A 26,858-nucleotide genomic window follows, 5' to 3' on the forward strand; every position below is an offset into this window, starting at 1 on the left:
GGCCTTCAGACACCCTCACCTTATCTGAGTACTAGCAACTTTCTTCCCGCCCCAATGCCCAAAATTAAGTTGTGAAAAGCAGCAATGCGTTCATGAACGTGGGTAAACATCATTTGAGAACCACGCTCTGTGCTGACTATAATCATCTCTGTTCTACGCAAGATGACACACATGCAAGCATAACAGGTACTCTGTTGTGCAACCATGGAACAAGGTTTGACCTGCACCTGAATTTGTGAGCATTCTCTCGCACATACTCATCATAGGAAGGGATGTCTGTACATCGAATGAACTCTGTCCACTTGCCATAAAGGAAATGCAGTTTCTTCTTGCTGTGGACAGAAAAATAAAAAAAAACTGACATTTACCTCTAAGTTAATAGTAGCGCATTGTAAATTAGAAAGAATAAACCCACTACTACATTTTTCAGGTCATAATCCTGAGGCCCTTGAAAATTTATTTCTAAACAAAAACATCAAAGTTTTGGTTATTTACTTTCACAACAAGAAAGTGTAAAAAAAAAAAAAATCACTGCCTAAATGGAAGCTAATTTTTCCTAATTATACAGATGTAGGTAACATACTGGGGATACTGGGAACGACCCGTTCTTCAAGTGCCTGAGAACTGCGGGTCCCAACTTTTTCGTTGGCTTGATCTAGAGAGATTCGGTAGGACTCCTTGGACGAGGGATCGGCCCGTCGCAAGGCCTCTACCTGTACACAGGACAGCACAACACAGACATCCATGGCTTGAGTGGGATTCGAACCCACGGTCCCAGCGACGAAGCGGCACAAGGCCCACGCCTCAGACCGCGCGGCCACTGCGGACCCCTGTAGGTAACACGCTGGGACAGACATAATTCTCATCACCACATCCACATCGGCTATAGGGTCCAACCGGATTTTAATCCAACTGTGGACTCTTTTACCAGAGGCAGAGAGTGACCACAGATGGAAGCTGACCATTCACCTAAATCTAACGCTGAGTTTAAGAATGAATGGAACTTCATAACCTGTCTCTTTACATACAAGATTATTTTGGAGCATCAAACTGTCATAGCATGGTACATTTTTGGCTTTCCAATGAAAATTTTGTACACATTACCCACTTTCCCAATGCATGCTACATGCCATGCCAATCTAATCCCCCTTGAACTTCTCATCATGCAGTTTCCTCCAGCCTCCTCTTACTTCATCCTCCTTGGGTTCAAATATTTTCCTACGCACCCTGTTCTGCCTGCCTTCTGCCCTTAATATGAGAGACCAGGTTTCACACTCACACAAAACAAATATTAAAGTTATAGTTTTGTATGTTTTAATCTTTTAGTTTTTTAGATAGGAGGCAGGGACACAAAAGATTCTAAACTGCGTAGTAGCAAAAATTCCCCATATTTAGTCTACTCTTCATTTCCTCAACAACGCAATTCTGATTTGTTGATTTCATTAAGTCCGATGTTCTGATAACCCAGAGCAGTGGATCATAAAACAGAAATTAACCATCCACAGGAAAATACTTCAAATAGCACAGTATATAAAAATCTTAAGTGTTCTTGAACTGAAAACACCTTACTGCTTGTCTGTGATGAAGCCTTCCACTCGGTGGAGGTCCTTGGAAAACCAGCCCGCTGGCTTGAAGGTTAGGATTGCCCGAAGACCTATTGGAACACCATGTTTTGTTAAAATTAAGCATGTGAGTTGCAAAACTCTGAAGCACAGATATTTGTTCAGCAAATACACAAAATGTCCCATAAAGATTTATACACATCATAATATGGAATATTAACCTTGTTATCGATCTCCGGGAAATCTAGTGTGGTCTAAACTTAACAGATGGCACAGCAATATCTTTTCCCAAGATTCAAACTGATCGATAAGACACAAAAGATGTTGAGTACTCCCCACGATTGCCAGATTTAACCTCACACCTGACATTTCATTGTGGGGTTACATGAGGACACAACGTACAGCACGAAGCCAGCAACGCTTCATGAGATCCAGCAAGAAATTGAATGGTCTTATGCAGCGATCCCAGCAGCAACTTTGGTGGCCACTTGTTAGTAGGTTGCTTGACACTGTCAACTGTGACATGAAGCTAACGGTGGTCATTGTAAACACCGACGCCACATACATTAATTAACCATGTGCCAATACTGACATATGTTATAGTTTATTAATATCATTTTATTTTATTCACTGAATGTGTGTATACATCTGTTTTGGTTTTAGAAGAATATAACACCAAATATACGAGGCGCGTCCTCAAAGTAAGTTTCCCACTCGTCCCACAGCTAGCAAACCTTATATTGCGCGAAGCGACTGTGCGTACGTGATAGAGCAATGACGTAGCATGGCGCATGCACTAACGGTACTTCCCGCGTTCTCACAGTAGCATCGTTGCAGCTGTTGAAGATGGAGGTTCTTATTCCAGCTCCCGCCGACTGTGAAGTGCGGTCAGTGATAACGCTAGGCCGCACACGGCTCGACGGACAGCAAGTCTCCTGCAGGAGTTCAGCTGGGAGGTGTTTAATCATTCACCCTACAGCCCGGACCTCGCTCCCAGTGATTTCCATCTTTTCCTACACCTCAAGAAATTCCTGTCCGGTCAGCGTCAGCGTTTTGAGAATGACAGAGAGGCGGAGATGGTTCCAATCCCAGGCGGCAGACTTCTACGACACAGGTATTCAAAAGTTGGTCCCACGGTATGACCAATGTCTCAATTCCGGTGGCGAACATGTTGATAAATAGCTGGACACTTGCTGTATCTGTTGCAATAAATATTTCCATGAAATTGTGTTTTGTTTCTGTAAACGGCCCCAGGGAAACTTACTTTGAGGACGCGCCTCGTACATCATACATCAACTGACTTACAAAACCACAAATTTAACAAGGAAATTTTATTCATTCAGCAATTTTACATATGAAAATGATGAAAGATAAAGGGGCAACTGATGAAATAGATCTGCAGGGAAGGTGGTTTATAGTCGGCGCAGTATTTTTTGGCTGGTGGAGTTTTCAAGGGGAAGGCTAGGAGCGAGTCACTTGTGCGATAGTATAATGCTGACTGCACCGAGGCGCTTATCAGCTAGTTTCTTCTATAGGAATTGCTGTGTCATTACCGCTAATAGACATTTCTGTAAACAGGTGTTTACTATATTTTGTAGTAGTTCAGTAACTACCATAACATAAATCTCAACAATAGTTTGCTCACCCAGCAGATGGGTTCATATACTGACGTGACATTACAGAGTAATTTTGTATTGGCAATTGTACATATAGGCCTACACATTTTACTTCCTTGAAATAGCCAAACACAGTTAATTCAGATTTCCGTCTTCCGGGTTGTTGCGCTGTGTAGTCTGGTCGATGTTAACCAACGTTTCGGAGGTCATACTGCCTCCGTCATCAGGGCGATGAGTATGAAGATTTCTGTCTTCTGGGTTGTTGCGCTGTGTAGTCTGGTCGATGTTAACCAACGTTTCGGAGGTCATACTGCCTCCGTCATCAGAGTATGAAGATTTCTGTCTTCTGGGTTGTTGCGCTGTGTAGTCTGGTCGATGTTTACCAACGTTTCAGAGGTAATACTGCCTCCGTCAACAGGGCGATGACCAGACTACACAGCGCAACAACTCAGAAGAGAGAAATCTTCATACTCACCGCTGTGAAAACCTCAAATCTTATACAGTTCACTGAAACATTGCGATCCCACTAACCTGTGACATGGTTCGTTACTTCCATCGTCCCGTACTGTTCCATCCACAATTTCCCCACAATTATATTATGTACGCAGCAGTTTACGTTAGTCCAAGTGTATGCTTCACCCCACCTGCAATTACGATACAAGTACGTGCATAAGCAGTAATTTCCAGTAACTTGTTCCCTGCTGACATTGAACAGAAATGTTTCAAGGTTAATACTGTTTTCAATTTATGAGAGAAGAGAATGCAAATATAGGTAATATTAAAATTAAACTGTAATGAAAATAATGTAATCAACATTGCATGTTGGGAGGAAAACATCATGTTCGTATTCTGACGGCAGGAAACTGAAAATTACAAAGGTCTGACAGAATGATATTCACAATAAATTTCTTGAAAGTCCATGGAAAGTTATTAGATGGGCGGACAGACAGTTCCCACATGTTATAGCCATAGTAAGACATCACCGCTCCGCCATCTCAGAAATAGAAGCAAAGTCTGTGTGACGTAAGATAATGGACATGTGCCTTTAGACAAAAACTATACGTAAAAAATTATAAAATAACAACAAAATAGAAAAAAAACCTATGTATCTTTACAGAAGATCAAACATTGGCAAAAAATACAGATTTGTAACTTACACATAAAAATATGAACAACATTTTTAAGGAAAGGGCATTTCAATAAAGGCTGAAAGTAAAAAAAATATACTAAAATTGCGTCGAAAATGTAACCTCTAAATCCTGTCACAGAAGTTTTCTGTCTAAAATATTATTCTAATTAATAATATTATATTCCATTGCACATCTCACCTGGGAAGTTCGACAGTCACTTGTCCTTTGGGCTGAATCTCTACGCTCTTTCCCCAGAATTTGAGTTTAGGGTGGATTGAACCATGGAATATGAAGTCTTTGCAGTCTGCATGGAATGCTGATACTGGTGGGTGATGACTAACTTGTTCACACACGACCCTGAACATTTTAAACACATTTTTGCTTTATAAAATAATGAATGGACTGACATATGGCATTTAATAATGTTGTTACGTATTAACCCGTATTGCAGCTGGCTGGATTTTTACTCTGGGGTTAATGGTTTAGGGATATGCTAATGTGACGCATCACCAGACGTGCCACGTATTAGATGCAATGCACAGACGATAAGAGTTTTAATATTTTCCGTCAAATCACAATTTTAATAAGATAATAAAATATAAAATATTTAAAATATCATTTCACGTTCCGCATCGAATGATCGATTTACAAATTGGAACGTCTCTTACGACATGTTTCGGTTATATTTAACCGTCCTCAGGTATAAATTAGATTGGTAAATTTAAAACTCGAATTACAATCATTTACAATGTTATGCAATTTATTGAGATGTTCTTATCAGATTACTCTTATATATTAGAACGAAGGTATTGTTTTTTATATGGCGTGGTTCATCTGATGTTCAATATTAGTCGGTGGTAGACTTCCAGATGTCTTCCGCCAGACACGTCATGTCTCTATCAACTCATCACCGACTGATATTAAAATATTAACCTAATTCACAATATGACGCAAATATACTACCTTACCAGACGATAAGAGGTTAATAAAGTATTTGTAACCCGTAGAAGTAAATGTAGATGAATTTAAATCGATGAGCATGCAATGGAACAAAAATCTGTAATAAAGACATAATCTAATTATATGAAATAAATTGTGCAATTTTTTTAAAACCTTAAAAGCGCGGAGGAAAAAAAATGAAGAGAAATTTTAGCAAGCGACGTAACAATAACTTGCTGTTTTGACAAATGCTCTATGTATGTCATGTATTACATACCTGTATCCATCTCTTTCTAGCTCATATGTCTCTCCTAGAAGAGGGTTGAAGGGTTTACCGAGTCGCTCCCAATTAGAAGCCAAAGCGCTGACAGCAAATGCAGCCACATACTGGGGAGGGAAGAAACACACATCACCTGTTGATCAGCTCTTACACAGAAACTTCGACTGTGCACGGGTATACTCCATAACAAAGAGAAAATGCTACACGATCCATCAATTAGTGTTATATAACCATTAAATGCTGCATATCTTTTTTATTTCTTTACTTTCAATGATAGGTAAGCTGTTCTTTGAGAAGTAGTCAGTTTAGATACGTGTGGTTATAAATACAAGTACAAAAACAGGGAGAATAGAAAGGATAAAACACAATAATCATGAAATAAAAGAAATGGAGAGTTTCAAGTACACTGAAATTAAACAGTGACAAAGGAAACGTAAAAGGAGAAATTACAGAGAAAACAAAATATGCACGAAACGGAAATGTTAAATGCCTCAAAAGGGAAAAAATATGCCCATTGAAAAGTCAATACAAGCCCATATCAGTATATGGAGGAGGAGGAGTTATGGGAAAACATACAGAAGGAGAGACGCTTGGTTGTACCCAAAGCCCACTCCAGGGTGAAATACATTAATTTGACAGTTTAAACTGAAACTAATCAATATAAATTTAAATGAGAATCCTGAATCTTCATTTAATATACTGGGATACTGGGAACGACCCGTTCTTCAAGTGCCTGAGAACTGCGGGTCCTAACTTTTCGTTGGCTCCATCTATAGACATTAGGTAGGACTCCTTGGACGAGGGATCGGTCCGTCGCAAGGCCTCTACCTGTACACAGGACAACACAACACAGAAAAACATCCATGGCTTGAGTGGGATTCGAACCCACGGTCCCAGCGACCAAGCGGCACAAGGCCCACGCTTCATACCGCCCCTCATTTAACATACAAAGAAATAATAACAACACATTAATAAGTGTCTGAGGGTTTAACCTTGAAGTGCTAACATGACTGGTAACCATAATGAACCTGAAAGTGATGATGGTAGGTTCATCTACATCACAAGTCCTGATTATCATTTCTAAGAAATGAATCTGCATACAATAATTTAAATTGCCTTTTCATGTTACGAACAAAGGGACTCATCAAACGTTAAAAGGTTTTTGCATTCAGACACATCAATGGAATCAACTGATTAACATGCAAAGGCGTCTCCATATGCAGCCCTCCAGTCTAATTATTAACCTTTTAAGGAGTTTCATTGCATCCTGGTTACATTTCCCTCATGTCTGCATAAGATGTCTGACATCTTACTGGGCGTAGGTAGTAGTTAGAGCATCATCGGTCAAAACAGTTTAGAAACACATTTAAAATTGTAAGGTAATCTTCCATTTTCAACGTGTGGTCAAGGTGTGGCCCATTAATTTTGATGTAGAAAGTGGCACACCACACGCCATTTCTTAAAGAACACGATATTTGCACATGGTTTACATGTGGGTTTCCCAACACCCGAAAATGCGTGTTCTGCGAGTTCAAGTATTCACTGAAATGCACCATTAATTAACCTTTGAAATAGTGCACAAAAATGCATACATATTTCCTTGCGTACTGAAAAAACTCCTGAATCATCAATTATCTTAGCAGGGCTCTGATGCGTGGTGTAGGGTAGAAAGGTCTCTTCGCAAAGCGCATGCAATTATTTGGTGACACAAGGATCTGCTTCCTTATGTCCTGTACCATCTGAAGAGACAGCTTTTGGCCTCATGAATAACGATCCATGAAGTTTCTCACAGCATCTATTTTTTTCTCATAAATTTTTTAATATAGCAATTCGATGGCACCGCCCAAATGAACCCGTTAAGAGAACCTGTTTGTCTGTGGATCATACACCCTTCAATCAAGTACATTTTTCCATCTCAAGAATAAAACAGGCCGAGTACTGCACAATGAAACATTTGAAGAATGCGTGTACCAGCCGAGTACAGTCCAAAATGCAGTTTCAAGAGGACTAAGGCATGTACCTAGAATATTTTACTACCATGGCTTTACTGCTGAAAATTTGGGTCTCCAGGAAGAAGATCATCCCATATTTCCACTTCCGTCATATCAAGTACTTGCCAGATTGAAACACGTTTCAAAGTTTTATGCTTCGATGAGAGCTATAAATTTTGGCACATAAAATTTACTGTATGATATGTCGATAAAAAAAAACATTAAAATAAGCTCAATCTGAAATAAAATTGAGGTTAAACAAGACTAGTAAGCAACTCAATCTAACAAAGTTCTTCTAAAGATGCTATACGGTACCAACGAAGTAACGATCTAACTCCGCAGAGCAGAGTGGTTCTCGAGAGACCAGCGTTTATGAAACCTGAAGGTTCAGTACCACGCTCACAAGAGCCTACCAATGGTCACGATCCTCAGACTAACCCAAACAACCACCCCAAGAACCATTTTAATACTGTCTATACCTAGGTCTTTCAAGTGGTCTCTCTCCTTCGGGTTTTCCAACAAAAATGTTACCTGCATCCTGTAAATTGGGTCGGCTTCCTCGGCCGCACGTCTTAGCAAGTGGGCATATTCCATGTACTCGACCATGCGCTGCAGGAAGCTCAGTGGTTCGTTGAATATCACTGGCATCGTGATCTTGCTGAGCTCCTTCCCAATACAATTCTTTAGAACAGACCAGATGGAGAAATCATTGCGGCTAAACATAGGCACTGGAAGTTCATGCCTGAAAAACACAAAAATGCGCATTTCCTAAGAAACATGTCATTTTGACAATTGTCTATTTCGCAATACTGACTGATCAATCCCAGCTCCCAAGGAAAACTATATTAAATGCATTATTAGTTTAAATAGTTTGCTTGTAAGAAATGAGATGTGGCTTGTATGTATATAAGTTTCTGGGGTGATTCTGAGGCATTTATTTTGGAATCTTATAAACTGTGCGCAAATATTCGTGGGCAAATTAAATAAATTAGGTACCTGTGGGTTATCGGGACACATCGCTTTAGAAATAGGTTAGGTTAGGTTAGGTTTGGTTATCTTAGGTTATGTTAGGTTAATGTGTGTGGATAAATGATATATACTTGAAAGTTATTATATTTTTATTTCAATAAATGACAAATTATTATATTTTATTTTGATATGCATGATATGTTAATTGTTACAACCTGTCTCCGGAGGCCAAAATTCACTTATAGATTTTAAAATCGTTTTAAAAATATCGCCGTTATCATTTGTACGCCGCCACATGAACTCCCGACAACCCACAAGTACCTAAAATTATATTCATGCCAGTGGGTTAAGAACTGCTTGAAATCTGATTCCAGATGTGATTTTCTGTGACAGCTAATCATAATTCACAGAACTCAACAGAAGCGGATCTTCAGTCCTACAACGCAGCGGTCACAGTCTTCTCAACGGATATCTGAACTCAAAATGTACATTTCATAGTCATCAAAGTCATTGAATGAATTTATTCATTATATGATTGAAAATGTTATCTCTCAGGGTCCCATAATCTATCCTCAGTGTTTCATAATTTTTCATTTTTGTCTATCTATGACAATACTGGGGTCCGCAGTGGCCATGCGGTCTGAGGCGTGGGCCTTGTGCCTCTTGGTCGCTGGGACCGTGGGTTCGTATCCCACTCAAGCCATGGATGTTGTTCTGTGTTGTGCTGTCCTGTGTACAGGTATAGGCCTTGCGACGGGCCGATCCCTCATCCAAGGAGTCCTACCAAAATGTCTATAGATCAGGCCAACGAAAAAGTTTGGACCCGCAGTGCTCAGGCACTTGAAGAACGGGTCGTTCCCAGTATCCAGCATGAGAATACCAAAGAACATGACTTCCTCGTTTCAAAGGCTTGCCCACTGATAATTCATGATAATTTTCAGACCTCATTTGAAGCTCCATACGAGATGTAGCAACTGATCCTCAGTCTCTCAAGGCTTTTTAACTGGCTATATGAGGCTTCTTAAAAGTCATACATACTCATAATTCATTACTTTCCATCTCATTTGACACCAAATACAGTAGTCAAAACAATGCCACTGAATAATCCAGAAACAGCTAACCATCAGATTCTGCTGGCAAATGTCAGGATGGTATCTATTTTCCAAATCCCTATCTACTCACCATTTAAAACAATCTTACACTACCAAAACTGCCATTACTAAGACAACGAAATCTTTGTTTTGAAAACAAGAAAAGTTTCAGATATTTTTAGACACCAATCACATGCAAAATTAAGGACGTGTCACAACCGTTTACAAGTTACCACTGTCTAAGCAAAATGCAAAACGCGTGTTTCGTTCGTAACTTCATTATTTTTTAGCGACATTATCAGTAGCTCATGCTCTATATAACTTGAGGACAGACTATAATTAATGAACCGGAAACTACAAGCGAAGGCAGCTTAATTTAAGGTCTGCCTAGTGGGGCAAAGGCCACGTAAGTCCTTCGAATAGGCGAATCCTGGGCCGAGACTATGCATTCGAGTTCATTATCAGCCAAATGATTTACAGCTGGGTAAGGCAGAAATTGAGGGAGACAGGACTAAATAATTTATCATTCTGTAATGCTCATTTATTTTCTCGTCGATTCTGGGTCAAACACTGGTGATGGAGGGGATGTTATCCCGAAACGTCAGTAACCACGGTTTCAAATCCCACAAGACCATAATCGACAGCTACATCGACCAGTCTCCTTCTAGCGTCGAAAGAAACTCTAAAATGGTTCGCAATCTTTACTGAAGCAGGCAGTGGTATTCAACCTTTTTTGTTCGCGTACCCCCAGATATAATTTCTCTTCAACTTTGTACCCCCAAAGTTGTTGGTGTGTAATTCAAGTTATACATAGCATATAATCTACATTTAAAATAAAATAAATAAATTACATTACTGATTATTCAGTGTTTATCATAAAATAATAATTTTTTTTTAAATTTCACGTTCCCCCTAAGATGTCTTCGCGTACCCCCAGATATAATTTATCTTCAACTTTGTACCCCCAAAGTTGTTGGTGTGTAATTCAAGTTATACATAGCATATAATCTACATTTAAAATAAAATAAATAAATTACATTACTGATTATTCAGTGTTTATCATAAAATAATAATTTTTTTTAAATTTCACGTTCCCCCTAAGATGTCTTCGCGTACCCCCAGATATAATTTATCTTCAACTTTGTACCCCCAAAGTTGTTGGTGTGTAATTCAAGTTATACATAGCATATAATCTACATTTAAAATAAAATAAATAAATTACATTACTGATTATTCAGTGTTTATCATAAAATAATAATTTTTTTTTAAATTTCACGTACCCCCAGATATAATTTATCTTCAACTTTGTACCCCCAAAGTTGTTGGTGTATAATTCAAGTTATACATAGCATATAATCTACATTTAAAATAAAATAAATAAATTACATTACTGATTATTCAGTGTTTATCATAAAATAATATATTTTTTTAAATTTCACGTACCCCCAGATATAATTTCTCTTCAACTTTGTACCCCCAAAGTTGTTGGTGTGTAATTCAAGTTATACATAGCATATAATCTACATTTAAAATAAAATAAATAAATTACATTACTGATTATTCAGTGTTTATCATAAAATAATAATTTTTTTTTAAATTTCACGTTCCCCCTTAGATGTCTTCGCGTACCCCCAGATATAATTTCTCTTCAACTTTGTACCCCCAAAGTTGTTGGTGTGTAATTCAAGTTATACATAGCATATAATCTACATTTAAAATAAAATAAATAAATTACATTACTGATTATTCAGTGTTTATGATAAAATAATATACATTTTTTAAAATTTCACATTCCCCCTAAGATGTCTTCGCGTACCCCAGGTTGAATACCACTGGTCTACAGGACTCTTTGTGTTCGCGAACTGCTTAAATGCCTAAGTAGTACGAATGTTTCCAAATGCTCGTCAGAGACAATAACGTATAATTAAGTGAAGTAGAAGTTTCTTCCGGGTACGGGAACTTTCCTAACCTCTGCACTACATTGAAGCACCATGACACATTTCCTGGGCGAATGGGGGCCTCCATGTGTACTGGGGTGTGTGGGGGGGGGGGGGGTCCTGGACGTCTTATAAGACGTATCTGATAAAAAATGTATCAATAAATTCATTAATACTTGTACTTACTTTCACATGCGACCACCACAAAACTGCCTTAACTCTGCAACAGTCAGAAATATGACCGGTGTTGTTTAAGATTTCCTACTGTGCCGAATCACATCTCGACGTAACGCAGACCGGCTATGAAACATCCTGTTTAGATACGCGGCTCCCACAACTCTCATATCTTTACCGACCAAGCGAATAGCGAGATTTGAAACAAAAATAATAAATACAGAGAGAGAGAGAGTAACTAACTATCTAACACCACATAATTTGTGATATATTTATAAAATTAAATGTTGGTTTCTAAATAAACGAAAAGTTATTATTAAATTTTAGTATTATTATTATATTATTTAGTGTTCTGTCTGACGACAGGTTCATATGAACAGGATCCTTCCATCCTTTTCTCGGACTGGGACCTGTTCATATACGTTCTTGGCAGATGATCCAGAAGTGGTTTGCCATTGCCTTCTTCTGTGTGTGAATGGAGTAATTGTTGGGATGCCACGGAGGAAAACTCCGTGTTGCCTAGACCACGGCCTTGCCCAACACAAGTTATAAATCCGGGCACCGCCGGGAATCGAACCCGAGACCCCAGGATTACAAGGCCAGCGTTCTAACCGCTAGACCACCTCATCTTATTATTATTTAGTGTTCTGTCTGACGACAGGTCCATATGAACAGGATCCTTCCATCCTTTTCTCGGACTGGGACCTGTTCATATACGTTCTTGGCAGATGATCCAGAAGTGGTTTGCCATTGCCTTCTTCTGTGTGTGAATGGAGTAATTGTTGGGATGCCACGGAGGAAAACTCCGTGTTGCCTAGACCACGGCCTTGCCCAACACAAGTTATAAATCCGGGCACCGCCGGGAATCGAACCCGAGACCCCAGGATTACAAGGCCAGCGTTCTAACCGCTAGACCACCTCATCTTATTATTATTTAATGTTCTGTCTGACGACAGGTCCATATGAACAGGATCCTTCCATCCTTTTCTCGGACTGGGACCTGTTCATATACGTTCTTGGCAGATGATCCAGAAGTGGTTTGCCATTGCCTTCTTCTGTGTGTGAATGGAGTAATTGTTGGGATGCCACGGAGGAAAACTCCGTGTTGCCTAGACCACGGCCTTGCCCAACACAAGTTATAAATCCGGGCACCGCCGGGAATCGAACCCGAGACCCCAGGATTACAAGGCCAGCGTTCTAACCGCTAGACCACCTCATCTTATTATTATTTAGTGTTCTGTCTGACGACAGGTCCATATGAACAGGATCCTTCCATCCTTTTCTCGGACTGGGACCTGTTCATATACGTTCTTGGCAGATGATCCAGAAGTGGTTTGCCATTGCCTTCTTCTGTGTGTGAATGGAGTAATTGTTGGGATGCCACGGAGGAAAACTCCGTGTTGCCTAGACCACGGCCTTGCCCAACACAAGTTATAAATTCGGGCACCGCCGGGAATCGAACCCGAGACCCCCAGGATTACAAGGCCAGCGTTCTAACCGCTAGACCACCGTGGCTATATATTTTTAAATTAAATTAAATAAAATGAAGCGATTTTGTTAAAATATAATAATCACTTTTGTTTCATAACGTATCTTACTTTCTCATAATTCAGCTCTAAGACAAAGAATTACGAACGGATCAAATAGTACGTTCGCCCACTCGCCACAAGCGACTGGATATTCTTCAGTGACTTGTAGATTCACACTGTACTTCATGAACCTGCTAGTATCTACTATAAAAATTTCCGATTAGTCGTCGTCGTCTTCAAAAAATGACGTCATCAACAATGTCAACAGATATTTGTTTACTCGGCATTATTGCAGAGTAAACAATTAACGCCTCACTATCAAGCCAGTCGCATTATCACTGCTCCGGAAGCAGCACATCGCATTAATGAAAATTGACTGACAGTTGACAAGGTAAACTGATACTCATTCGATATATTTCGATTACGAAAACTATTATGATCGATTTTAAGATGAAGATTTGCAAGGGTGGGGCTGGACGTAAAAAGTTTGACTGAACAACCCCCTTCGGGGGGGGGGGGGGGTTGGTCAAGTGTCTTAACCCCCATTCGGGGGGGGGGGGTTTAGTTTCTTACTCAAGGGTTAAAACACTTGAAGATTTTAAAAAGCAAACCCCCCCCCCCGATGGGGTTGGTTGCTTTTTAAACACGTGAACAACCACCTCTCTCGGGGGGGAGGTTGGTTACGTTTTAAAAAATTGACCAAACCCCCCCCCCCCACCCCGAGGAGCTCCGAAAAGAGCGCCCTACTGTAGTAAATAATAATTATGCAAACCACCAACCAGCAATCAGAACAATTTAATTAATACCCACATTATTAATAAGTATAAACAACAAAAGACGCTCATTATCACAGCCTCCGTACCAAGTTAGGGGCTTCACCTTTGACCCAGAACATGGCTGGTCTCAGAGTAAAGGTCAGTTTATAATACAATATTTTATTTTCCGTCTATACACAAACTTAAAATAATGTTGTTTAAAATTACTTAAAATTATAACATTCTCAGTAGATACTGCATCTTGTTACATTTTTTGTATTCGACGACATGTTTCAATGTGTATCACATCATTTCCTATGTCAGTATCCAAAATCACGATTTGAAAATTAATTTTACAGATATAAAACATCCAAGCACACCTCCAAATTTAAAGGAAGAGACAAAAACTTAAAATTAAACAAATCAAACTAATCAATATACGCAACGCAAGATGTACAACAGTTTTTAAAAAATATATTAAAATTGATAGACCTGATGATGATGTGATACACATTGAAACATGTCGTCGATACAAAAAAATGTAACAAGATGCAGTATCTACTGAGAATGTTATAATTTTAAGTAATTTTAAACAACATTATTTTAAGTTTGTGTATAGACGGAAAATAAAATATTGTATCAATAAAACACAAACATGACGCAATTAAGATATGAAATTAGTTTATAAATAAAGATTTACAATGTTAAATATTCTGACGTTCGCACATCTTAATTCTAATGTTACATGTCTCGATGGTCAGACTCATAGAAAGGTATTAACGAGGGCGACATGAAGCTAATCGATGAGCAAACATGCTTCTTAATTATTTGCGGGTGGTGTGAAGTGTCTATCTCGAGTAACCTTGACCCCGTGCAACTTCTATATGTCCTCTAGAACAACCCAATCAATGGAGCAGCCGCCAGGAACAAACATCGACCCGCTGCCAGGGGATGAAGTGACGTCAACAGCACCCACCCCTGCTGTTGGTATGGAACCGGCGGGGTAGGAATCTGGAAACAGAGGGTAGGCGGAAGGAGGCAGAGAAAATACGAGCTGAAATCGATATAATGTCGCTGGCATAATAGAGTAGGGGGCAACGGCTCCATACCTGTGAAGCGTTCCCGCACAGGAACGCAGATCAGACAGAATCCGTTTTAGTCACAAAGCAGTCGAGGCGAATAATTATCTCTCCATATATTTCCCCCGAGTTTTCCTCCGTGGCATCCCAACAATTACTCCATTCACACACAGAAGAAGGCAATGGCAAACCACTTCTGGATCATCTGCCAAGAACGTATATGAACAGGTCCCAGTCCGAGAAAAGGATGGAAGGATCCTGTTCATGTGGACCTGTCGTCAGACAGAACACTAAATAATAATAAGATGAGGTGGTCTAGCGGTTAGAACGCTGGCCTTGTAATCCTGGGGTCTAGGGTTCGATTCCCGGCGGTGCCCGAATTTATAACTTGTGTTGGGCAATGCCGTGGTCTACGCAACACGGAGTTTTCCTCCGTGGCATCCCAACAATTACTCCATTCACACACAGAAGAAGGCAATGGCAAACCACTTCTGGATCATCTGCCAAGAACGTATATGAACAGGTCCCAGTCCGAGAAAAGGATGGAAGGATCCTGTTCATATGGACCTGTCGTCAGACAGAACACTAAATAATAATAAGATGAGGTGGTCTAGCGGTCAGAACGCTGGCCTTGTAATCCTGGGGTCTCGGGTTCGATTCCCGGCGGTGCCCGAATTTATAACTTGTGTTGGGCAATGCCGTGGTCTACGCAACACGGAGTTTTCCTCCGTGGCATCCCAACAATTACTCCATTCACACACAGAAGAAGGCAATGGCAAACCACTTCTGGATCATCTGCCAAGAACGTATATGAACAGGTCCCAGTCCGAGAAAAGGATGGAAGGATCCTGTTCATATGGACCTGTCGTCACACAGAACACTAAATAATAATAAGATGAGGTGGTCTAGCGGTCAGAACGCTGGCCTTGTAATCCTGGGGTCTCGGGTTCGATTCCCGGCGGTGCCCGAATTTATAACTTGTGTTGGGCAATGCCGTGGTCTACGCAACACGGAGTTTTCCTCCGTGGCATCCCAACAATTACTCCATTCACACACAGAAGAAGGCAATGGCAAACCACTTCTGGATCATCTGCCAAGAACGTATATGAACAGGTCCCAGTCCGAGAAAAGGATGGAAGGATCCTGTTCATATGGACCTGTCGTCACACAGAACACTAAATAATAATAATAATAACGTTCTCCCTACTTTGCCCTTGCTGGGCTTCAACCACGACAGGTTACACCACAACTAGGGCTGTCCCCACCTCCTAGGGACACTCCTAGGGCTTTACTTCCAGTATTTTATCAAACTGAGGATGACACCTCCGAGGTTCTACAGACCCAGCACTCTTGTTCCCTGAGGCCGAGCCCTAGCTCTTGCTACTCTGAGGGCTTCGTCTCCCACGAATTCCCCCCGGGAGTTCGAAATCCCACATCGATGGCCGTGGACACCAACGGCAATCCTTGGTACTGCCATCTAGACCAGTTGTATTCAACCTTTTTTGTTCGCGTACCACCAGATACAATTTCTCTTCAACTCTGTACCCCCAAAGTTGTTGGTGTATAATTCAAGTTATGCGTAGTATATAATCTACATCTAAAATAAATTAAATAAATTACATTACTGATTATTCAGTGTTTAATATATTTTTTTTTTAAATTTCACGTACCCCCGGGGGTACGCGTACCCCAGGTTGAATACCACTGGTTTATGGCATTGATTGGCCGCGACAACATCTTATAAATAGACCCCAACCGAAAAATGTTCTATTTCATGTTTATAATTATCCATCTTTATTATTATGTAATTTATTTCAAATATATTTATTATTTGAAATAAATTAATATATAATATTTCCTACCGTCCGAACCAAAATTTATTAACTATGTGTGTAAACCCTGAAGTTCGTACCGTCACGAAGTTTGCAATTAACCACAACGAATTCTTCGTACAAAATTTCTGGTCGTGTTCACCAAATATTTCGAAACGAAATCAAACCTAACCTAACGGGAAGCTAAATGGAGACTTTCGGTCGACACTGCGCGAGAAACTGACCTTAATAAACGCGAAATATTAATGAGATGATAAAGTTGCGTCATATTGTGATAAATATATATTTGTTTTAAATCTTGTCAATCTAATCACAATAAAATTCCTATTAAATATTAAAATATTATCATAATTAACATTTAAATATTTAAAATATATTAGCAACTTATATGTCAAAGGTGTGGCTTAATTTCGAAGGCCTGCGTCCAGACGTTCAGAGGAACACGGCAAGCTCCCAAACAGGGAAGAGATCCCGTCCCACAGGAACGAATGCGAAATATTCTGCGTTCCCTGGAAGGGATCGTATCTGACATTGGCGGCCAATTTAAATCAACTGCACTGGAGTGACAAACGAGCACGAACGCCGTGAAGAAGTGTGACGCCCCTGGTTCGAATCTCGACTATAATCACGTGTGTTTTCCGGAGTCAAATACAAGAATTAAAATTAATTTGTCTCTCTTATGAAGAGCACAGAGCGAGGATACCTATAAATAAATTGGTCAGAGACTGCACGAACCCTAAAATTACACAGAATAACTTCAGATCTCCAAAGACCAGAGTTCTTGAGGAGCTGGTATAGAAATTCACGGAGGGTATCTTACGTAAATTACATCAATAAATATGAAAATTAACGGGTTCATTGTTTGTAACATTGTTTTCCAAATACAATTTCTTTTCGGAGCTCTCCGTGCGTGCTACTTCACTAGCCCATCTCATTTTCCTCGATTTACTCAAATTTATAATTTACCTGCGTATTTAAATAATAAATGTCTCGATTTCTACATCATCGTATCTCTCTCTCTCTCTCTTTCATATCTAAGTACACTCAACGCCAAAACGTTCTCAAACACTATTAGTGCAAGAGAGCAGCACGCGGCGGTAAGGATTTTCATGAAAATTTGATTTTTGGAACATTACAAACATCTCGACTTCGACGCGAGACAATCAAATTGTTCACTGGTCCATGTTCTGTGATGCCACTTGTTTCGACTGATTGGCTCATTAGCGACTCGACGTATATTGACAAAACAACGCATTAATTAACGTTATTTCACTGAAATGCAGACGATCGCGGTTTCTGTAATTCACATTCCTCGCCGAGCATCTCTGCTTACAACGCAGTTCCACCCTTTCTGGCACGAATCTTCCGAAAATCATGAAAATCACAAATATTTTACATGACTCAAAGTTTTCGCGGCGACCAACAGTGACGAAAATCCTCTCGGACGACCAGCCGACGTTTCAGTGAGATTTTATCACAAAGATTTTAGCTTCAGGCGGCTGTCGAAACGTCGACAAACTCTTCTGGGTTGCGACGCCGTGTTGTCCTCTAAATATTTATCGACGTTTCGAAGGAATTAAACGCTTCCGTCTTCATGGCGAAATCCTATCGACACGAAAAACACTTCTTCTCCTGTTTTAAGTTCCATGCTTAAGCTAGCGACAAGTTTCTGCTATGCCAACCAAGTTCTGTGACGTAATCTTATAATGGGATAATGACGCTAAATACTGACTCGGAAGGAGTTCAGAACGCAGGGTTCAGCAATGACCTAGTTTAAGGTTCTACGGGAAACAAGAAACAGGCCAAATCCTCGGTCAGAACAGCTGGTTCTAGGCCAAAAACCACCAAATTAGGTACAAACACGATAACTAATCAGCTACGACCTTGGGTACACGGACAGGATAAATGCCCGGTTAGAATCTAGGCTGCCTTGATGGAGTCACTGCGAGCAAATTCTAGGATAGTGCCCAAAATAGGCCACGACCGCATACTTTCAAATCCTTTCCCTTCATAATTCAGTCATCATTCTGTGTTTCAAAATAAATCCAGTTCTGAAAGAGACGTTGAATAATCAAGAAACAGAAAAAATTATATATACAAAATTATAACCAAGGCTTAAGTGTGAGCAATTCGACAAAGCAAAAATTCTGCGACTATTTCTAATTCCACTAAACGCGAACACACGTTAACAGACGAACGACCTAATTCTCGTGATTCATTACGAAAATTCAAAGATTCTATCAGTACAATGAAGCACGCTGGCCATATATCAAGTCGCTGTCGTCATGGTAACAGATTATACACGTAAGCTGCCGTGGCTAAGGTAATAGACGGAAAACATTTGGGCGGCTGTGGCTACGATAACCAAGGTTCCGCATTATCAAGGTTACACAAATAAAGGCTGTCAACGTTACCTGTAAACGCTCCTGTAAAGTACGAACATTTAGACGTATTACAGAGGCCTTAAAGTGTCTTAACAAACTGATAGTCTTCATATATTAACTACGGGAAGTTGTAAAAACTTCAATTGCTTCTCATATAAATCCCAAGACTCATAAGAACGTAAATATAGTGGTTTTAGTGAGTAATGTATTGTCCACAGATGACGTGAAAAACTCTGCTGAGGGAAGTCGTTTCTGGTCGGTGCGGGGGGGATGTTTACTGCCAGGTGGACTAGAGGGCTGCTATTGGTGGGAAGTGCGATACGTCACAGTTTTACTCTACTACACAGACTGAAAACATCAAGCAGTTAAGAGCAGCGTGTAGTGAGCGCACCTCTAATGTGTTCTGATAATATTCTAGATTAAATCGCTGTGCCACTGTGAGGTAATCTTAAAGCTGTACCCATTAGAACACATGAAAGCCTGTCGTCTGTTGTTCGTTCAGTGGTTGTGGAACGAATGCTCTTAGGATCGGTCGTCACTCACCGCGAAATCTTGCGCATGCGCGTATATCGAATTCCTAGCAGGGATTTTCTCCTGGTCTGTGGACCGTGCACAAACACGCATCACAAATGGTGAAAAAATGTCAAAAGCACATTTATTTGAAACCCCACGTGACACAACAGTACTGAAAAGCAAACAAACCTGTATTGACGTCTCTGGTGCTCGTGCTCTGAAGCCATCTTGCGGTGAAGTCGTGCAACACACTACTCGCTGCCAACAATCGACGATCGGCCCGACAATCCCCTGAAGTTGCAGTTTCAAATTCTTGATTCCACATTCGAGAAGGTTTGTTACGCACTAGCACGGCTGTGATCACTCCACAAATTATTGTTAAAAAACACTAATTCTCTTCAAGGAAATGGCGACATTGTTCCATCAGAAACGTCTGTTGGTCGACAAGTCACTAGCCGCCATTTTCAATCTGCTTACGTAATCAGTCACTGGTGATTCAATAATCTAATTTGGGAAACATTACAAGTAATTAATCTAGCGAGTGAAATCAAGTAGAATATGATCTATAAAATCTTCTCGGGCAATCAGCCGCGTTAACTGGTTACCGTAATAAACCGACGTTTCGGGAACAAACTCTGTCCCCCCATCTTCAAGGTTCTGATGTGACATCAGAACCCTGAAGATGGGGACTGAATTAGCTACGTAGCACTGTGCTACGATGGTATCGAACCCCGGCTCAACGCATGGATGTTCCTTGCGAAGGGGCTGATCACTCATCTAGGGAGTCCCTACCAAACATCTAAACAGACCAAGAAACCTCCCACGCGTGAGTACGCCGATGTCCTGTACAGTCACGAAGTAAGAAAATATCTAAGTTAGTCCCGTAATTCGTACTATTTTCCAGTTTGAATTTGATTAATTCCTTATATTTCTTAATTTTTTTAACCCAAATCGACTTAAGCTGATTTAAAATTTAAAAAAAAACCCACAAAAATATAAACAATCTTCTACAAAAACGTAGTTAACGAGACATAAAAAGCCCTTTCGTGCGTTCCACGTCGCGAAATACGATATATAAATCAACAGCTTATCAGATCTGAAAGGGCAACGACACAGCTTCGGAATCGGTAGATCCCAGGTTCGAATATCGGCAAGGAGATCGGCTATCCTGCCTGAGATGAATCGTGAGTTTCCCTAGTCACTGGATGAAATTTCTTGGACAGCCATGAAAAAGTTGTCAGTGGAACCACGGTTCCGGATAATTTGACGTAAATACGTCTATACGGAAAGGAAGTTTATATATTGGCTTTATTCTAAATATTTCCTTTATACATGCTTTACAATTGAGTAAAGTTTGATTAAGACATTGCTTATTTAACTTGAATTGGTTACGCTTAAGATGGGTCTGTGGTAGATGAATGTAATGTTTTATGGGTAACAACAATGCCGAGTAAACACGACGTTCCCAAGGTAACATAACAACGAAGTTACACATTTTCGTTCCCCTTTTTCGCCGAATGACCCTTCCTCATAGACGTATTTACGTCAAAAAAAATTTATGATAAACACTGAATAATCAGGGCCAGATTTAGGGTTAGCCACAGGAGAACCGGACGTAAGGACATTCGATTTTGGATCTAATTTATTTAATTTATTTTAGATGTAGATTATACACTATGTATAACTTGAATTATACGCCAACAACTTTGGGGGTACAAAGTTGAAGGGAAATTATATCTGGGGGTACGTGAACAAAAAAAGTTTGAATACCACTGAACTAGACGGCCTCTTATGTGGATAATCGGTTCGTCATCTCTAATCCTGCAAGTCGGGCCGTGGGGCCCAAGACCTGTCGATCTCCGTAAGCGACTTCCTACGTCGTGGTTAGATAGACCATCACTTGCTTTCAGTCACTTAGCCGTTCTCTTAGATACGAAACTCAACATAATCGCACATCACAGCGACATTCATCCTCAGCCAACTCGATTGTCACTGATGTACCGTCAGATCCACTCTCCTTACGTCACAGATTACCATCTGTTCACATCGCCTCAGTCTCTCGAATGCCCCAAATTCCGAATTGATGACAGAATCGAGGCTGCATATTTCAAGGTCATACGCACTTTCACGCCAATGGGACATAATCTTCGAGTAGGAGAAGACAGATTAAAGAGAAGTGGCGAAATAGGTTGTGTGAGATTTTGAAAACATAACGCCGAAGACCGAGGCAGCATGTTCCTTCGAAATTCTGGTGTCTATCATCTAAAGAACGTATTAGTCAGGAAACGTACACGAAAAACTACGATGACTGATCGGTTATCGCTGTCAGAAAGAAACAAATTGCCCATTTTGTGAGATGGAGAACTTGGGTTCGACGGCCAAGGTTCAGTTCCCGGCAAGGGCATGTACTTTTGCATTCAACAACACGTCCGGAACGTAAGTCTTGAAATGGAGATAAAGCAACCTCAGCATGAAGCTGATACCTCATCTCCTTCAGGGGCTGAGACCTTCAAAACTACGCCTATTACACCCGGAGGGAAAGAACAAAACTGGTGGAACTTGTTCATCAGTCTGCCAATTGCGGCGGGTCGCCGGATTTGCTAACCTAACCTAACCTTCGCTTGTAGCCAGTCAGCGAAATGTTACGACGACCCCAATAATGGAACGGCTACGCGGCATTCGAGTTAAAACTTCTCGCGACCGAAATAACGCCAGCTGGCATTCCAGTAAGTGGCCTCTACTGCGCAGTCGTCAGTAAACCGAGGGTTGGCTGTCCACTTCCTTGCGTGCGCGCGCACAGACAGGCATTACATCAATATCGCTCCCGTTAAACTTTCTTTTCCCAAGATTCCTTTTACTCGCCTGAAAGTACTTAAAAAAAAAAGCAAATCTGTAGCAGTGGATAAATCCTGTCCCTGTCGGGGATCGAAGCCCGGTCGTCCAGTCCGTGGTGAGTCACTACACTGTCTGACCTACCTCGGTCACTTGAAAAACGGAATAATCGATATTTAAAATCGATATATCGCTCATCTCTGGCATCAGCACAGATAAAATAAAGCATTCCAGTGTCATTACTGAGAGCTTTTTGTGTGTCTGTGAGAACAAGCAATCACGTCATTGTACACGCACGAATGGAAATATACGCTCTGGTATAAAGTAAGCACACAAAGTTACGAAACGCAATCTTTGCGATTTTACATTCATCATTGTCCTTCGCGTTCTTCTGCTGCCGATACAAATTTTTTGCTGACTCAACATCAGAAATAATTCACTGTGCCTACACTGCATTATACAATGTTCTATTACTAAAAAAAAAAGACAACAGACTGAACATCAAATCGGCCATCACAGCTGCACAAAAAGACACATAATTCACCATACGAAAATGTGAGCTCGACCAAAGGCACCTCCTCTGTAATTTAATATCACCCTAAAAGATGCCAATTTCTGGTGGAATTTCACAAATTGTTATTCCTGTCACTAACTTCTAAAATACGACGTACAGCGCCCTTCGGCTTCCACGGAAAAGTCGTGGGTTCGAGTACCATTAACCAGCGCCCTGCAAGTTCTATATACTGTCCACAGATGACGTGAAAAACTCTGCTGAGGGAAGTCGTTTCTGGTCGGTGCGGGGGGGGGGGGGATGTTTACTGCCAGGTGGACTAGAGGGCTGCTATTGGTGGGAAGTGCGATACGTCAGAGTTTTACGCTACTACACAGACTGAAAACATCGAGCAGTTAAGAGTAGCGTGTAGTGAGCGCACTTTTAATGTGTTCTGCGGGTGTTACGATAATATTCTAGATTAAATCACTGTGCCGCTGTGAGGTAAACTTAAAGCTGTACCCATTAGAACACATGAAAGCCTGTCGTCTGTTGTTCGTTCAGTGGTTGTGGAACGAATGTTTTTAGGACGGGTCATCACTCACCGCGAAATCTTGCGCATGCGCGTATATCGAATCCCTAGCAGGGATTTTCTCCTGGTCTGCGGACTGTACGTGTAACAAACCTATGAATCCGTACGTAAAGCAAAGATTCGTCTGATAATACGGCAACAGATATAAAACTACAACCAAGAATACTACGTAATATTCGTCACGAGTCTGTGAAGGAAATTATCTTTCAGCAACCAAGGTCTACATATACAAAATGCTAGCTCGATTATTCATTACATAATACGGTTCAATGTTTCGTACGACCTTACAGGATTCACTTTCAGCTACTGGCGAGAAACAGACTGAAATACAGAGTGTGCCAAACGAAGCGTCAGGATGGAGCCCAGAACCAGTTCGCTAAACCGTCTCAAATTTCACGCAATAAATGACAGACTTCAAATCTAATTACTGCTAAAACCTGTCCCTCTACACGCCATGTAGGCGCTTTGGAAAGGGATAGGACCCCGGTACCCATCGGATAGGAAGTTCATATACGTTCTTGGCAGATGATCCAGAAGTGGTTTGCCATTGCCTTCTTCTGTGTGTGAATGGAGTAATTGTTGGGATGCCACGGAGGAAAACTCCGTGTTGCCTAGACCACGGCCTTGCCCAACACAAGTTATAAATTCGGGGCACCGCCGGGAATCGAACCCGAGACCCCCCAGGATTACAAGGCCAGCGTTCTAACCGATAGACCACCGTGGCTATACTGCTAGCATACGTAAAAATATGTGTGACACAATGAAGTTAACACATTTACGTAATATTAAAATCAAAACGATCTCACATCACACAAATTAAAGATTCGAAATTAAAAATATATAAATGGAGAGGAGAAACGATTCAATCTGGTACGTATTCACTGATAATACGTCAGAAAAATTAAGCAGTAACAGCTTCGCCTCCTAACCATTCAAGCGTCCACGAAAAATAAGACTTTGTTATGCACTTTCAAAAGTGCTGATACCACTTTGCAGCTTTTGGAAGCACTTCTAACACAAGTGTGGGAAAGGAACAAAGACCCAAAATTTAAAATACGATGAAAGGTGTTCCTTAGGGCGTCTGTGCATTTCTCATCTCTCCATATAAGTTATATATCTTAAGCATTTCTCATATTGATCACCCTAAAAATATCTAGTGGAGTGTACAAGTCACGAAGACACTAATTATGCAACATCCTCCATCTTCTTCCGTCTCTTAGATTTAAACTCTCTCCTCAGCTTCCTGTATTTAAGCGGAAACAGACAAATACGGGGAAAAAAAACAGCTGGCACTGCCAAGCTAAGATATCAATTAACTGCACACAGCAGAGTCCTTGAAAATGTAAATGAGATGCTCAGCTGATGAACAAATTCCACGACCTTTATTAAAAGCGACAATTCGTTACAGTGTTCACAAAAGCCAGGCACTGGACCTTAAGATAACCCGGGTTAATTCAGCACACGCCGTCCTACAATATCAACCTCCCATCTACATCGCCTAGCCTCGAGAACTGTCTTGTCCCTTCAAGTTTTCTGACAAAAACGTATTTATTTCTCATCATTTATTGCATTCTACATGTACCACCCATCTCACCCTCCTTTATTTGACCATCCTAATTAATATCTGGTGAAAAGTACAAATGATGAAGCTACTAATTAAAAAAAAAATTCCTCGATCCTCCTGTCAACTTGCGTAAATGCAACACGCACGCGAAACCATTCTCTCTCTCCGTTTATTCGAGAACGACAATGTTATCAGATGATTAAAATCTCATAAAAGTTCCGGTCACTAAAGACAGACTATTTATTTACGAAAAGAACATCCTATGAAATCCTCCACGTTTGTTCATCTGTCGCGTTTCCCCTAGAAACTACGCAGCCTAACCAGCACGACCCTGGGTTACTGAAGGAACGTCTTTGCAAGGGCGATTTAAGACTACAATTCATTTGAGTCGTGGCCATCAACGAATCAAACTGCTCAAGTCACCGCCATGTTTTAAAGTAGAGTTCTGAGAAAGAGTTGAATCCACAGGCGAAACAGCCGGCTTCAGGACTCGATTGACAATACGAAGCAGTCGCTATATGTCATGCATGTATTTATAAAACAAAAGTTTATTGTTATGTTGCGGCTATCCGCCTGAGCACGGCACGTAAATGAGAGCGTATCTGCTGTGAAACCGTCTCAGATAATCAGTACGGTCAATGAGATATAAAAAATTACGTCTCAATAACAAAGAAGTCCGCAGAATCCAAATTTTACGTACCAGTCAACTTCGGGCGTCTAAAATCAAGATTTTTAAATTAAAATTGACAAAGTAAATTAAGTGTTGACACAATTCGGTCTTCAATCACCAGCTAACATTTTATGTGCATGGTCTCATAGCTTGCATTCGTGCTACGAGTCCACCCAATCCTCCTTGACTTCATCATCGTAATATTTCGTGAGTAGGCTCCTTCTCATGTAATTTACGCCAACAAACATTACCTTCAGCACAAAGTTTTCTATCTGTCACGTCTGGAATGGAATTCATTTCTTCGGCCATGTTAGACACGATTATCTTAATAAAATTTCGCCAAAATCCGTTCAGAAATATTATTACACGAATAAAATGTCATGGAGATCACGCGAAAATACGTATTTCTTTAAAATCAGGGTAATTCCCACGATGACGTCAATCTTTATGCAGGCTACAAAATGTCCTTTTCGGAAACCCAAAACATAGTGGCATAATGGTATGGTTGGTACCCGTGAATGCATTTAAGAATACGTACAATAACGAGAAAGTGAAATGGTTTTGGTTGCAAAAACCAGAATAAATGCAAAATGTCTTGTGTCTCATTCGCCCAGAAGTCATAGACTAACCCACATTGATAAGAGTTTTAACGTAGTTGACAAGTTAAAACCTGATATCGTACGAAAGCCTGGTTCAGACTACCACCACCTGAACACAAAACGCGAAAAGATATTCTTTAAATTCATTCGTTAACGCGACTTTATGCGTTTTAAATTACTAGTAGATTCGCAATTAACTTCACACAATTGTGAAGTTAACTATACTTCACTTCGTCTGCTGTTTAAACGTTCTTAACTGATGAAGCAGTCAAATTTAAAATGACGCACAGAGAACTTCTATAATTACGATGTGCTTATTTGTTTCATATG

General features: G+C 40.5%; 1 protein-coding gene and 1 long non-coding RNA gene across 9 annotated transcripts in view; one reads left to right on the top strand and one right to left on the bottom strand.

Annotated features, from left to right (window-relative positions):
• The window catches only part of LOC110826784 (oxysterol-binding protein-related protein 2), a 72,821-nt gene that overhangs the window by 20,916 nt on the left and 25,047 nt on the right, over window positions 1-26,858 (bottom strand). For 3 of the 8 annotated variants that reach the window (XM_087352016.1, XM_087352015.1, XM_087352017.1), the window contains exons 2-8: window positions 19,971-20,285; window positions 8,050-8,260; window positions 5,525-5,634; window positions 4,507-4,665; window positions 3,710-3,822; window positions 1,570-1,654; window positions 228-332 (exon numbers count right to left, since the gene is read on the bottom strand). In XM_087352016.1, coding sequence (XP_087208142.1) covers window positions 228-332; window positions 1,570-1,654; window positions 3,710-3,822; window positions 4,507-4,665; window positions 5,525-5,634; window positions 8,050-8,260; window positions 19,971-20,008 — 821 coding nt within the window. In that variant the 5' untranslated portion in view covers window positions 20,009-20,285. Of the gene's footprint in view, window positions 1-227; window positions 333-1,569; window positions 1,655-3,709; window positions 3,823-4,506; window positions 4,666-5,524; window positions 5,635-8,049; window positions 8,261-19,298; window positions 19,343-19,970; window positions 20,286-26,858 lie in introns of those variants that run through there. The other 5 variants (XM_087352013.1, XM_087352011.1, XM_087352014.1 and 2 more) reach the window with 3 other exon arrangements.
• LOC147873320 (uncharacterized) lies at window positions 13,530-17,787 on the top strand. Its single transcript, XR_015535977.1, has 3 exons — window positions 13,530-13,609; window positions 14,869-14,997; window positions 17,301-17,787. It is a non-coding gene; the product is annotated as an uncharacterized LOC147873320 (long non-coding RNA).

Source organism: Zootermopsis nevadensis, unplaced genomic scaffold, assembly GCF_977971745.1.
Source record: "Zootermopsis nevadensis isolate Lab colony 2312 unplaced genomic scaffold, Znev_1.0 Znev_ptg000020l, whole genome shotgun sequence".
Taxonomy (NCBI): Eukaryota; Metazoa; Arthropoda; class Insecta; order Blattodea; family Termopsidae; genus Zootermopsis; species Zootermopsis nevadensis.